The sequence below is a fragment of the Phascolarctos cinereus genome, unplaced genomic scaffold (assembly GCF_003287225.1).
Source record: "Phascolarctos cinereus isolate Bilbo 61053 unplaced genomic scaffold, phaCin_HiC Scaffold_726;HRSCAF=1367, whole genome shotgun sequence".
Taxonomy (NCBI): Eukaryota; Metazoa; Chordata; class Mammalia; order Diprotodontia; family Phascolarctidae; genus Phascolarctos; species Phascolarctos cinereus.
Window position 1 is genome coordinate 315,364,124 of NW_027556098.1, and position 13,891 is coordinate 315,378,014.

The following is a 13,891-nucleotide window of genomic DNA, read 5'->3' on the forward strand; positions in this document are numbered from 1 at the left end:
TGGTTGGGGATGTTGGTTGGGAGGAATTCCTTTTTAGGGATTATTTGGCCTCTTGGGGTTCATTCCAACTCCGAGGTTGTGACTCTGTTACTGAATGGTCTTTAAGATCTCTCCCAGCTCTGACATTCCACATTCTAAGGATCTTCCCGCTCTGACATTCTATACTCTATGTCCTAAGGTCTCTTCTAGCTTTAAGATCCTGTTCCATGTTCTAAGATTCTTACCATCTCTGCTATTCTGTATTCTAAGTATCTCCCCAGCTCTGACATTCTACAAACTTATATTCTAGCTTCTTTTCTAGTTCTAGCATCCTATATTCCATGTTCTAAAATTCTTCTGGTCCTAACATCCTGTATTCCATTTTCTAACAACCTTCCTAGTTCCAACATTGTATATGCCATGTTCTAAGATCCCTCCCAGTTCTAACATTTTATATTCCATGTTCTAATGTCTTTTCCAACTCTGACATTCTACATTCTAAGGATTTTACCAGCTCTGACATGTAATATCTCACACTGCATTAAAATAGGGCCTGCTCCCTCCCATTGTCTGGGGATGGAGAAGGGATGTTTGGGGGCTGTGCTGGGCTAGGAAAGACCACATCAAGGCTTTTGAACAAATACCAACTCTTCTCAGGGCCAGTCTCCATGATAATGCAACTTCTTTATTAATATATAATATTATATAGATTTCATATATGCAAATATCTAAGGCTCTATTATAAGGTCTCGGTCTCTTTGTCTGGGCTGGCTGTCACCTTCAGCTCTGTGGCCTGGGCTCGGAAGACATTCCAATGACCTAGAAGGAAGAAATTGAATAACTTTAATTTAATTGACATTGATTAACTACTTACTGTGGACAGAGCCCTGTGCTTGACCCTGGGGGAAAGACTGCTCATATAAGGAATGACCTCTGACTTTAAGAAGCTCACAGTCTAGTAGGGAAGAATGGAAAAGATGGAAAAGAGTAGATTGTTGGTGGGAGGGTGGGATAGAATTTGGGAGTTTGGATTATTTTAAGATTCCTGGATTAAGATATTGCCTTCATGATTAAGGGTTCAAACCCCACCTCTCCAAAGGCATAAGTGAGACTGGATTCCAGGATGGTCGGAAAAGGAATGGATTTGTTTTTAGATCTGGGTTGGAACGCTAGAACCTCCACTGACTGACTTTGGAAAAGTAATTTCCCCTGAAAGCAGAATGACGTAAAAAGAACACTGGATTTGATAGTCAGAGCACCTGATTTCAAAGCCTGGCTCTGTTATTTACTATATGTGTGACCTTGGGAAAGTCCTTGGATTTTTCTGGGCCACTGTTTTCTCCTGTGTAAAATGGAGCTCATCATGCTTTGCCTCACATGACTTCCTCATAGGGTGATTGTGAGGATCAGATCAGGAAATGTATGTTGGTTCTCCTTATACTTCTCCTCTACTTGTGACACCCCCAACTTGTCCCTCCAGTCTTGACCAACTCAGGTATGTTTCTCTTTCACCAATGAAAGGGTACATGAATAGCTTCCATTGGTATGATTTGGGGACTTCCCTCCCACCCCATTCAAAGATTTCTGAAGATATTTCAGAAAGAAGGTGAGATGGCAGATAAGAGCAGACCTTGGGGTCAGGAGACATGGATTTATGTCCTACCTGCCACTTATTAGCTGTGTGCCTATATATCTATACCTATAGGTATGTATGTATATTATTTATATGTATGTATGGATATATGTAGATGTGCATATACACATCTACATATACATATTCATTGGGCGGGGGGAGGTCTGTCCCTATATATGATTTTATTGATACAGGAATCCTGTGGTATAGAAACTCCTCCACTGATGTAAATTGGCAATTCATCTGTAACTTATAGTCTTAGAGATGCCTGGGTTACTGAGAGTGACTTGCTCAGGGTCACACGGCCAGGATACATCAGAGGCAGGTAGGACTTGAACCCACGCGTTTCTGACTCCAAGGCTGGCCCTCTCTTCTCTCTGTCTTGCTACCTCTCATACTAGCTATATAATCTTAGGCAAATCAGCTTTACTACTCTGAGCCTCAGTTTCCCCATCTGTTAAATGAGAATAATAGTACCTGTGCCTCTGCCCTCACAGGGCTGCTTGTGGGGTAAGCATTTGTAAACCTTACAGGGCTATTTAAATTGGAGTTATCATCATTACTTATGCTCTGTTTCCTCTACCGGCCATCTCCTTCCCCTGCTCCTTGGCATGAATCCTCAGCTTCATCAGTTCCAACTCAGGTATGTTTTTCTCAGGTATCTTCCTGTTCTAGGCAGCTAGGTGGTGCAGTCGATAGAGTGTAGGGTCTGGAGTCAGGAAGACCTGAGTTCAAATCTAGCCTCAGACACTTACTAGCTGTGTGACCTGGGCAAGTTATTTAACCTCTATTTGCCTCAGTTTTCTCATCTGTAAAATGGGCATAATAATAGCACCTACTTTCCAAGGTTGTTTTGAGGTCCCAAATGAGAATTTGTAAAGTGCTTAATAAACATTAAAGTGCTATATAAATGCTAGCTATTATCAGACATCTCCTCATTTCCCACCAGGCTATACTCATTTTAGAGTTCTTTGACTTTACCATCCTCTTGTGCTGGGTATCTCCCCCCACCAGTTTTTCAGTTTTCCTTGTGTGTTTTCTTCCCTCATTAGATCATAAGCTCCCTGAGGGAAGGGAACCACCTTTTTCACATTTGTATCCTCAGTCCTTAGAACGCTACCTGGCATGTAGTAGGTGCTTAATAAATGTTTATAGGCTATTGACTAATAGTCAACTAGTATTTGTTGACTGACTGACAGTTTTCTTATAGGATTTGCAGTGTGGTAAAGACCATCTGGTCTAATTCCCTCATTTTACAGAAGAGGGAACTGGGACCCAAAGAAAGGAAGTGAGCTGCCCAAGGTCATACAAAAGAGTATCAGAGATTGGTTTACATCCTGTTCTTTTGATTTAAAATCTATGGATTTTTCCTCTACCATCCAGGCCTCCTCTGTACCCCTGGCTATCCCCCAGGGTTAAAACCTTCTTGTCACAGAAAAATGTGGACTGCCCACTCTCTCATTGAGAAATCCCTGGCTAGGGCCTTCCACTGGATCTCTGTGCTGGGAACTGACGTCAGGGCCAGTGGACGGCCCATCCCCCCAGCCTCTTCACCAGCAACCTGGGACTACTCCAAAGGGAAGGCCTGGTCTCCCCTCCCAGTCCTGCTTATTCTCTCAGGCTCACTTCCCACCACCTGGACAGCTCTACTCCCTTCCTTGGCCAAGAGCTCAGCTTCCTCCGGGAAGACTCCTTTGATTTATCCCACCTGCCTGAGATCTTTTCCTTTGGTTCTCTAAATTCACTTTGCATTTTGTGATCATATATGTGCTGGTGCTGGGGCAGCTAGATGGTGCAGTGGATAGAGTGCCAGGCCTAGGGTCAGGAAGACTTATCTTCCTGAGTTCAAATCTAGCCTTAGACACTTACTATCTGGGTGACCCTGGGCAAGTCACTTAATTCTGTTTGCCTCAGTTTCTTCATCTGCAAAATGAGTTGGAGAAGGAAATGGCAAATCACTCAAGTTATCTTTGCCAAGAAAACCCCAAATGGAGTCATGAAGAGTCAGACATGACTGAAACAACTGAACAACAAACAAAAATGTGCTGGCACATTAGGAGTAGGAAATGAAGATTCCAAAGCTTCCCCCAGCACCTGGGGCTAGGACCTGTGGTTCCCTGACAGCAGAGGCTATATCTCCTCTCTTAGACTGGGTGTTGTCTGAAGTTAGTGACCTTATCTCCCTTCTCAGACCAAGGGCTCCATAATGGCAGAAGCCACATCTGGCCCCTCCTCCAACCAAGGATTCTCTAGGACCTACTTGAGTGTAGGCATTATGAATCCCCTCAGAATGGGAAGGTCCTAAGATCAGGCACTTGCTCACCTTCGTTTGTCCGAGTGATGAGTCGGAAGTTTTGTGCCTCTTCTTTGAATTCTTGCTTCCGAACTTTCTTGATCTGAATCAGATGAAAAATTCCTGGGGACAGAGAAGCTAGTATGAGCAGCTGTTCCCAGGGGAGACTTCCCAAGTCATTCAACCCACCAACAAGGATTAAAGACCTGTTGTGTGCCCAGTCTCCTGTTTCCAGGCACCTAGCCATCCATTCAACAAAGATTATTAAGTACCTACTGTGTGCAGAGCACTGAACAAAGTCCTGAGAGATATACACAGTTTAGATAAGATGCCCTCATGAAGGGATAACACATAAAATGATTAATATTCATAAGATGATAAGTGCATTAGAGTTTTAAGAAGCACAGGGATTTTAAAAGCATTGCAAAATTTCCCAAAGGCAATCTAGCCTGCCTTCTTTCTCCTCTTCAATTCTGGGCCCAGTTCATTGTCCTTCTGCACTTTGTCCAAGATATTTGTACTCATGGACCAGGTCTATGGGTTATCCATCTATCTGTACAGGATTATAAGCATTTTTCATCCACTTACTTTGTCCTATGTGAATTAGACCAAACTCAGGCTAACCACAAGCTCCTCTCTAAAACAAAGGTCCATCTTTTTTTTTTTAAATCAATAGTATTTCCATGAAGCTATATGGCTAAAACTCATGGAAAACCACAACCTGAGGAATTAAAATGGCTATTCATCCAAAGGGCAATGAAGAGAAGTGCAGTGTGTGTAGCTGACAAAATATCGCACAAGAGAAGAGGCACAAACATAGTGTATTATTAAATATTCAGCAGCATCTCTCTGAAAAAAAAAAGTATGCATATATGTGCATATTACATATGTATGTATGTATATAAACACTTAACTTTATTATACATTTTACTGATATAAAGGACTTAAAGTACATAATTCACAAATAATAATAAAAATACATTTTTTTGGGTAAATTCCTATTGACCCTCACAAATGTTTTTGTTGATTTCTGCCAAACTCTTGTTTCTATAGTCCACTTATGATCTTAACCCACTGACTCTTTTCCCAAAAGTTTGTCATGAAATTTGATCTGTGACCTAACGTTAAACTATTTCTCATCTTTGTATAAATTATATTCATTAAACTAGAACCTCTAAGCATCCATACTACTGATTACAATAGTGCTATCTTTTTAGCTTTTTTGAATACTTGCAGGGCTTAGAATATTGTTTGACTCCACACTATCTAAAATTGCTCAAATCAATTTCATGTTTTAAAATTTCACTTAAGTGAATTTTTTTCCCACCAGCTATCCATGGCAAAGTTAATTCTTCATGACACCAAGTAGATGGTTCTAATAAATCAAAATAATTAAAAATTCTTTGATCTTCGTTTCTGTCTGATAAAAGACATAAGTGCATATGTTGAATATGATATTCTAGTAACACACTCCTATGCAGAGCATTACATTTACTATTTTTATTAAATGGAATGTATTTAAACTTATCTGACTGAATCAAATCTTCAACTTGAGATTCATGCTTCCTAGTACCAATCTTTAAATTTTCCAAAGCTCTCATAGCATGTTTAATTTTTGTGCCTTCTGGATGTTAGCTGATCTTGACTGCAATGCAGTTGGAATTGATGAACATTCTTCAAGAATGTTAATCATCAAAGTAAGGTCTTGCAAGAAATTAACATTAGCTAATTACTGCAGCAGCAGAAGAAGAAGAATGAGGAGAAGAAACAGAAGGAGGAGGAGGAGGAGGAGAAGAAGGAGAAGAAGGAGAAGGAGAAGAAGGAGAAGAAGCAGAAGGAGAAGAAGGAGAAGGGGGGAAGGAGGAGGAGGAGGAGGAGAAGAAGGAGGAGGAGGAGGAGAAGAAGAAGAAGAAGAAGGAGGAGGAGGAGGAGGAGGAGAAGGAGAAGGAGAAGAAGGGGAAGGAGGAGAAGGAGGAGAAGAAGGATAATAATAATAATAATAATAATAATAATAATAATAATAATAATAATAATAATAAGCAACATATGTGATGTGGGTTAGGTGACCTTTACAGCAGCAGCAGCAAGTAAACTATGGGAAACCCATCTTAGTCCCAGTACTTGACCAATTTTAATAATTTCATTTTCTAGTTCCTTAGCTATAGTTTCTAGCTTATTGGATTAGTGATAAATAGAATAAATATTAGCCAGAAATATTTAAGTTGATTAATTTGTTTTATCTCAGATACTGAATCATCAAGTGATTATTTAAGCACCACTATGATGATTTTAGGATGATTTTCTAACAACTTTGCAATTGGTCCAGACTTTCTTCCCAGCATTGTCTTAGCATCATCAGAACAAAATGCAATTAAGTTCACTTTCAAATATTTGTTATTAAAGCCACAATCATTTAAAGTAGACAAAAATGTATTGAAAATACACTTTGCTGTGGCTGACATCAATTCTTTTAATGCAACAAATGACATTACTGGTGCAGGAACTGATCAAATTGGGCATGGACTGTGTTTAAGAACTGGCTCACTACATTTAATTTTATAATTTAATAATGAGTTTTGCAAGCTGGTATGAGCTGACTCTAGTATAACACTGAGCATAAAAAATGCCATTAGAAAGAATGTGGAACTGGAAGAGAAGGTGGGCCAGTTATGGATTGAGAGAGAGGGATCACCAATGGGAAGCTCACATGTTCCATTGGTATCCAGTGTCAAGATGTTCCAAGTTATACTGGAGTAAGCTCATACTGGGCACCTAGGTGGTCAGGCCTTGAGTTAGGAGGACTCGAGTTCAAATGTGACCTCAGGCACTTATTAGCTGTGTGACCTTGGGCAAGTCACTTAATCCTATTTGCCTCAATTTCCTCATCTGTAAAATGAACTGGTGAAGGAAATGACAAACCACTCCAGTATCTTTGCCAAGGAAACCCTAAATGGGGTCCCGAAGAGTTGGACAGGACTGAAAAACAACTGAACAACAATGAAAAGCTCGCATCAGCTTGCCTGAAGGGCTTTAAATGCCAAACAGAAGCATTTATATTTGATTCCAGAAGTCATAGAGAACCATTAGATATGGCTAAGATGGGGAATGATATGTGCTTTAGGAAAATCACTTTGGAAATTGTGTGGAAGACGGGAGAGACTTGAGTCAGGAGATCAATTAGGACAGCCCCTGCAAGTTACGGTTCAGGAAACTGAGACTCAGAGAGGGGCAGTGACTTGTCTAAGATAACACGGGTTGTAAGTGGCCAAGGCAATATTTGAACCCAGTTCAACTCTTCTCAACACTTACTATCCCTGTTGATCTCAATGGATCCTTATATATCATGGTGGTGAATCCTTCACCATCCTAATTACTCTCCTCTGGCTATATTTCTGTCAATGTCCATCCCCATAGTATTCAGAAATAGACATGTTACTCCAGCTAAGGTCTTACCAGTGGACTAGGGGACCTGCCTTGTTTGAGATAGATATCCTACTATACAAGTCAGCCTCATTCCTGATTTTTTCATTATTGAACACACAGCTCACCTTCAGTAGTAAATGGTTGTTGAATACATAGATGAACCTTGGGGTTACCTACCTCCCTCCTCCCCCATCCCCAGCACTCAGGAGGACAGACTGAAGATGCCAGTGCCAAGAAGGACCTGGGTCCTACCCCAGACCCATGGCTTTTATATATCTCCTATGAGCCATCTCACAGCACCTAGAAATAATAATAATGATAGCTCCTTTTCCTGCAGCTATTTAAGATTTACAAAACACTTTCCTCATAATGGCCTGATGAAGAAATGAAGGCAAGGATTATTTTCTCCATGCCAGGATGAAGCCCCCAAATGTGAACCAGCTCCATCTTCACTTCATTCATCTCTTACCCTGTCATCTTCTTTTTCTTTGTACTCATCACCTCTTCCTTTGGACTCATCACCTCTTCCCTTGGACTCATCACCTCTTCGTACTGGTAGAAAGCTCTTTGTATGCCACCTCTTCATTTCCCCTTCCTTCTCACTCATCTTTCCCTCCCTTTGTACCCATCATCCCCTCCTTGATATAGCCAGCATCATCACTGCCCTCCCCCAAGGCTCAGTTCTTGTAACACTGGTTTTGAAACTCTCTTTGCTTAGTATTCAGCATCCTGTAAGCCAAATATGCAGCCTACAGGCATGTGGTTCTTATCTCAGAATCTGGGGCCTGGGCCAGGCGTTAGCCAGGAGGTAGGTGGGACTTCAGTCAGATTAAGGGATATTCACAACCTTGGGCCTAGCTTCATGGACATTACAGGGGATGGATGTAGGGGAAAAGAAGATTTAGAGAGGCAGCTGGGATGGAGGAGTGAGCCCTGAGTTTAGTGGGAGAGTCCTGGGTTCTAGTCTTATCTCTGCCATTTTTTAGCTGTGAGACATTGGGCTAGTTACATCAGGAGTATGTAGTTTTCTCATCTGAACCTTAGTTTTCTCATCTCTAAAATGGGGATACCTTATAGACTCATGGTTAGGATCAAAACAGATAATGGACATAAACCACTTTGTAAATCTTAAAGGCTCTATAGAAATGCTGCATTAGCTTATTTCTGCCTCATTTTTTGTGTTTCCCCCCCTTTTAGCTAAAGGGACCCTGTGGCTTAGACTATGTTTCTAGCACAGGGAGGGCCACAGCTTCCTCACCCCGTATTTAGTCCCTCTTCGAATCACCACCCCATAGACTCTCAAAAGGTCTATGGCCCACACAGAGCAGAATTCTACTCTATGTTCTTCTGGACAGAGGAATCATCTAGTATATGTTTGGATACTTCCAGTGACTGTGAACTCACTCCTGCTTGTGGTAGTCCATTCAGTTGTAGGACAGCTCTGATGGTTAAAAAGTTCTTCCTTTTCTCCAGACTAAAACTACCTCCCTGAGACTTCCCCTGCCACCCCCCACCCTATCCTCCACAGCTGATTTTGATTCTGCCTCCTAGAGCCGTACAGGAGGAAAGGGGATCTAACCACTGCAGACATACAAATATAAAAGTGACATCTCTAGGATTCCCTCCTTCCTACTCCCTGTGTATGCACTGGCCTGATTCCATCTTCCCAAATTGTCTCCTACAAGCACTGTTCCACACACGTGATCCTCCTACTTCCAGGGACTCCTGAATCCTTCTAAGTTATGATAACCCTTCAGATATTTGAAGACAGATATTATATCCTCCATTCCCTGACAAGATTTCTCATCTTCCAGGTCCCTTAAACCATCCTTTAAGACAAAGTTTTGCATCTTTTCCTGGTTCACATTTTCTACAGGGTGCAGCATGAGCTCCTTAGCCTGACGTTCCAGGCCCTTCAGACTCTACCTCCAATCTCCCCTTTTCACTGTATTTCCTACAGCTTGCTCATACAAACCTTGTAGCCAGTCAGGCCAGCCTCAATGTGTCCTGAACAAAGCAGACTCGTGCTTACATTTCCTCACATCTTTTCTCCCACTTCGAACATCCTCCCCCTTCTTCTCCACCTCTTCAAGACAACCACATGATCCCAGGGTTGGGAGGCTCTTCGGCAGACATCTAGTCCAATAGGAATCCCCTCTTGCACATGCCCTACAGGTGGCCACCCTCTTCTCTTAGATGCCCTCTCCTCCCTGGGCTCCCATGACACTGCTCACTCTTGGTTCCCATCCTGCCTGCCTGACCTGTCCTCAGATAGACCGCCATCCATGCCATACCCCTAACTATGGTTGTGCCCCAGGGCTCTGAACTGGACCTTTTCTTTTCTGTCTACACTATTTCCCTTGGTGATATCACCTCCTAGGGGTTCAATGACCACCTCTCTGCAAAAGATCCCCAGATCATGTAGCCAGTCATTTTGAACCTGATATCCCGTTGGCAATTCAAATTTAACACATCCAAAACAGAACACATTATTGCTTCCCTAAAACCCCCTTGACTTCTGAACTTCCTTGTCATTGAGGGCACCATCATCCCTCCAGTCACTCAGGTTTGCAGCCTCAGTGTCATCGCTGCCTCCTCACTCTCACTCACCCCACATATCTGATCTGTCCTCACATAGAGACTCTACCTTCGAAACAGCTTTTCTTTCAGTCTTCTCTCCATTCATACAACCACCACCCTAATTCATCACAGCACTCTCTCATTGGTCTCCCTCCTTCAGCTCTCTTCCCATTCCAGTCTGTACTCCACACAACTGCCAAAGTGACTTTCCCTAAAGTAGGTCTGACCATGTCACCCCCTCCTCAATAAATTCCAATGAATTCCTATCAAATCCAGGATTAAATACAAAATCCTTGGGCATTTAAAGCTCTTTACAGCCTGGTCCCATCCCACCATTCCAATCTACACACTTTACAATCCAGCCATGTTGGTCTCCATACTGTTCCTCGCTCACAACACTCTATCTCTGGTCTCTGTGACTTTGTACTGACTGTCCTACATGCCTGGAATGCTCTCCTTGTCTTCCTCTTTCAGTTTCTTTGACTACCTTTAACACTCAACTCAAATGCCATTCTTTTGCAGGGGGCCTTTCCTGTTCCCACCAGCTGCCAGAGACTTCCCTTCTAGAGTTACCTTTGATCTATTTTGTATGTATCTTATATCTTCCTTTCTCCTCTATTAGAATGGAATGTAAACTCCTCAAAGGCAGGAGTTGGTCTTGCTTTTTTTTTTTTCTCCGGTTCTTAGCTCAATGCCTGGCATGTATAAGTACTTAACAAATCCTTGTTGATTGATTGATTGGTTTTCCAGCCCCTACTCCACCTCTATCTCCCTAGGGGAACTCAATACTCCCCAGAGAGCTTATTCCACCTTCGTACATCCCTAATTGTTGGGAATCTTTGTCTTAGTTAAGTTGAAATCTACCTCTCTGCAGTTCCTACATCCTCATCCTTTGCCCATTTGTTCCTGGTTCTGCCTTCTGAGGTCAAGCTGAGCAAGTAATCAATCCTCCATGTCCTTCAAAGCCCGACTCAAACCTCCTCTCCTCCATGAATCCTTCCTTGACTGCCTTAATTGGCACCAGTGTCTTCTAAGCCCCTATGGTATCTACTTTCTGTACCCATCATTTGTCTCTGGACATTTATATTTACATGGACGTTCCCTCTAGTGCCTTGTATCAGATGGTTGCTGAACAGATGTTTGCGAGTGTTCTTACCTTCCTAATAATTTACTAACTGGGTGAATGATTCGTTAAAGTCTTTGAGGGCAGAATCTGTGTCTTACTTTATATTCCTGTTCTCACTGAGATAAGAAGAGAGGCGGTAAGAGAGCACTTAATTGCTCACAATGAATTAAATTATCTTGCCCCAGACAAATTATATCCCAGGATACTTAAAGAAATTGGCAGGTGCAATTGCTGAGTGACTGCTAGTGATCTTTGAAAGATCTCAGAGAATGGGAGAGATGCCTGCCAGAGAGATAATGGATTTAAAAGGCAAAATAAGGGGTGTGTTTTTGGACTTAGTCAATGTGGGAATTTGTTTTGCTGGACTATGCACATTTGTCATCAGGAATTTTTTTTACTGTTTAATTGTGGGGGAGGCAGTGAAAGGGAGAGATATAAAATGCAAAAAATAAAAATAAAATTTTCTACCAAAAAAAAGAGAAAATGGGAGAGATGCTATAAGACTGAAGATAGTTAAATGTCTCAAATTTCAAAAATAGAAACACTGGGATCTGCAAACTATAGGTTTGTGGGCTGGACTTCACTCAATTTCTTGAGAAATTCTAGAATGCATTTTAAAGAGGTCATTTATAAGCATTTAGAAAGGGAAACTGATAACAAAGAGCCAACATGACATCATCATGGCAGGTCATGGCAGACTAACTTCACTTCTGTCTTTGACAGGGTATCCAGACTGGTAGGTCAAGGGAATGTTGTAGGATTTCATCAAACAAAATCCCTCCTGCTCTCCTTGTGGACAAAGTGGAGAAATGTGAACTAACTGGTAGTACAGCTACATGGATTCAGATTTAGCTGAATGGATGGACCCTAAAAGTAATCATGAATAGCTCATTGTCAGATTGGAGAGAGGAACCAATGCTTGCCATTTTTATCAATGACTCAGATAAATGGCATAACTGTTACACTTCTCCTATTTGCAGATGACACAAAGCCATGGTGAAGGTCCAAAAGATTCGGAAGGTCTAGACTAAGTCTGTGGTAAAATATAATGGGAATAAATGGAAAGCCACAAAACAAAAGGCTTAAAGAGTTGGAAGGGACCTTGGGGGTCTATTCTAAATAATAGCCGAATAGCAATCCTCCATACAGCATCCTTGAAAAGGGAGATACAACTTGTGTTGGAGGAATGATTATAAAGTAAAATTCACAAGGCAGAGCCACTGATATTATTCGGATCATAATAATCATTACAGATAAATATTCTAAGTACACTGATAGCATGATGTTACTGGGTCCATGGGGGAGAGGAATCTCTTAGTGAGGCAGGGGAACACTGTCTCTTCAAATTCTTTAAGTCTGTGATTCTAAAATTCTATGGTTCCACGATCCTATGAATCTATGATTCTAAGGTTCCATTATTTCATCAGAGCAGTACTGTGACCACTCCAAGCCAGGTTGACTAATGGTTGCTCACCTTTTACCAGCTTCCATATGTAAATCTCCACATAGTCAGAAGCTTCCTGTTCCAGGGCAATTCGACGCAGGCTTTCAGGACTTGGAGAGACAAGGGTATGGACAAGTACCTGACTGGGCCCTGCTGGGCATCTGGTGGTACTGACCTCATCACTGGGGTTGGTCCTGTCCTCTGGAAGAGACAAAGGATTTATTAATTCTTATGTTCTCTACCATGCTTCACTTTTAGGGATGGTCCTAGGCATGATGGGAAAAGGTGAATTCCTTGGAGGTGTGATGACAAGGGGCCACTCCAAAGCCCAGATATATTCCTTGCGACTGGCCAGGCATTTTCCCTTGGTTTAAAATTGTCCCTTCCCCCTCCATACTGTAATTTTTCCTTGAATTTTCGGCAAGAAAACCTAAGATGTAAATAACGATACTTGATCTAAATAATGATAATGATAAATTATCACTTATGATAATTTATGAGAAATAATGATATTTGCACTAAGGCCCTCCCCAATGCCTCACTATTACATGGAGGTAACCCTGGGATCTCCAAGGCAATGCCAATGAAGTATAAGCTCTAGCAGGTTGTACCAAGCTGAAAAGGTCCATGGCCAAAAAGATCCAAAAAGTTGTTGACAGATTAGGACAGTGGTGACAAACTCAAATAGAAATGGATTTCTGCAGGTCCATATTGACTTAGAAAACTACCAATTAACATTATCTATGCTTTATTGTATTTTATTTATTTTATTAAGTATTTCCCAATTACATTTTAATCTGGTTTGGGCCACACAACCTCATGGGGCCCATGGGCTACATGTTTGATATCTCTGGACTAGAGCATTGGAATGAATCCAATAATGAAGTTAAATAGGGATATTGTAAACTCAGACCTGGGTTCAAAAAAAATTGACTTCACAAATACAAGTTGGGCAAGCATGACTACATAGCTTGTTTGAAAAAGATCTGGGGGTTTTAGTGTGCTCTGTAGGAGTCAACAGTGCAAAATATGATGGGAGACAAGCTAATGTGATTAAGGGCTATATTGAGAGGTGTAGCATCCAGGAATGACTCGCTATACTCAGCTCTGGTCAAACCACACCTGGAGTATGGTGTTAAGTTCTGGCCATTAAGTTTGAGGAAGGATATGGATAAGCTACAAAACATCAGGGGAACAGAAACTAGGTAAAGATTGAGTTTATGTCATATGAAGAATGGTTGAAAGAACTGAAGATATTTAGCCTGGAAAAGAGAAGACTCAGGAGAAAGAAGAGCCATAATTGTGGTCTTCAGCTCTTTTGTCAGTTGGGTCCAAACATGGAGTATTTGCATAAGATTCTCCTTATTGGTGGAGAAAATTATGATGACCTTGCAAGCTCACATGAAGACCTAG

At 41.6% G+C, this 13,891-nt stretch overlaps 1 protein-coding gene and 1 pseudogene across 1 annotated transcript in view; both read right to left on the reverse strand.

The window, feature by feature from the left end:
- Positions 1 to 644: 644 nt before the first annotated feature.
- Positions 645 to 13,891, reverse strand: part of CHRDL2 (chordin like 2) — a 90,165-nt gene continuing 76,918 nt past the window's right edge. Inside the window, exons 9-11 of the mRNA XM_020989570.2 lie at positions 12,509 to 12,679; positions 3,936 to 4,028; positions 645 to 798 (exon numbers count right to left, since the gene is read on the reverse strand). Coding sequence (XP_020845229.1) covers positions 719 to 798; positions 3,936 to 4,028; positions 12,509 to 12,679 — 344 coding nt within the window. The 3' untranslated portion in view covers positions 645 to 718. The remainder of the gene's footprint in view (positions 799 to 3,935; positions 4,029 to 12,508; positions 12,680 to 13,891) is intronic.
- LOC144454257 (E3 SUMO-protein ligase KIAA1586-like) lies at positions 4,953 to 9,611 on the reverse strand (annotated as a pseudogene).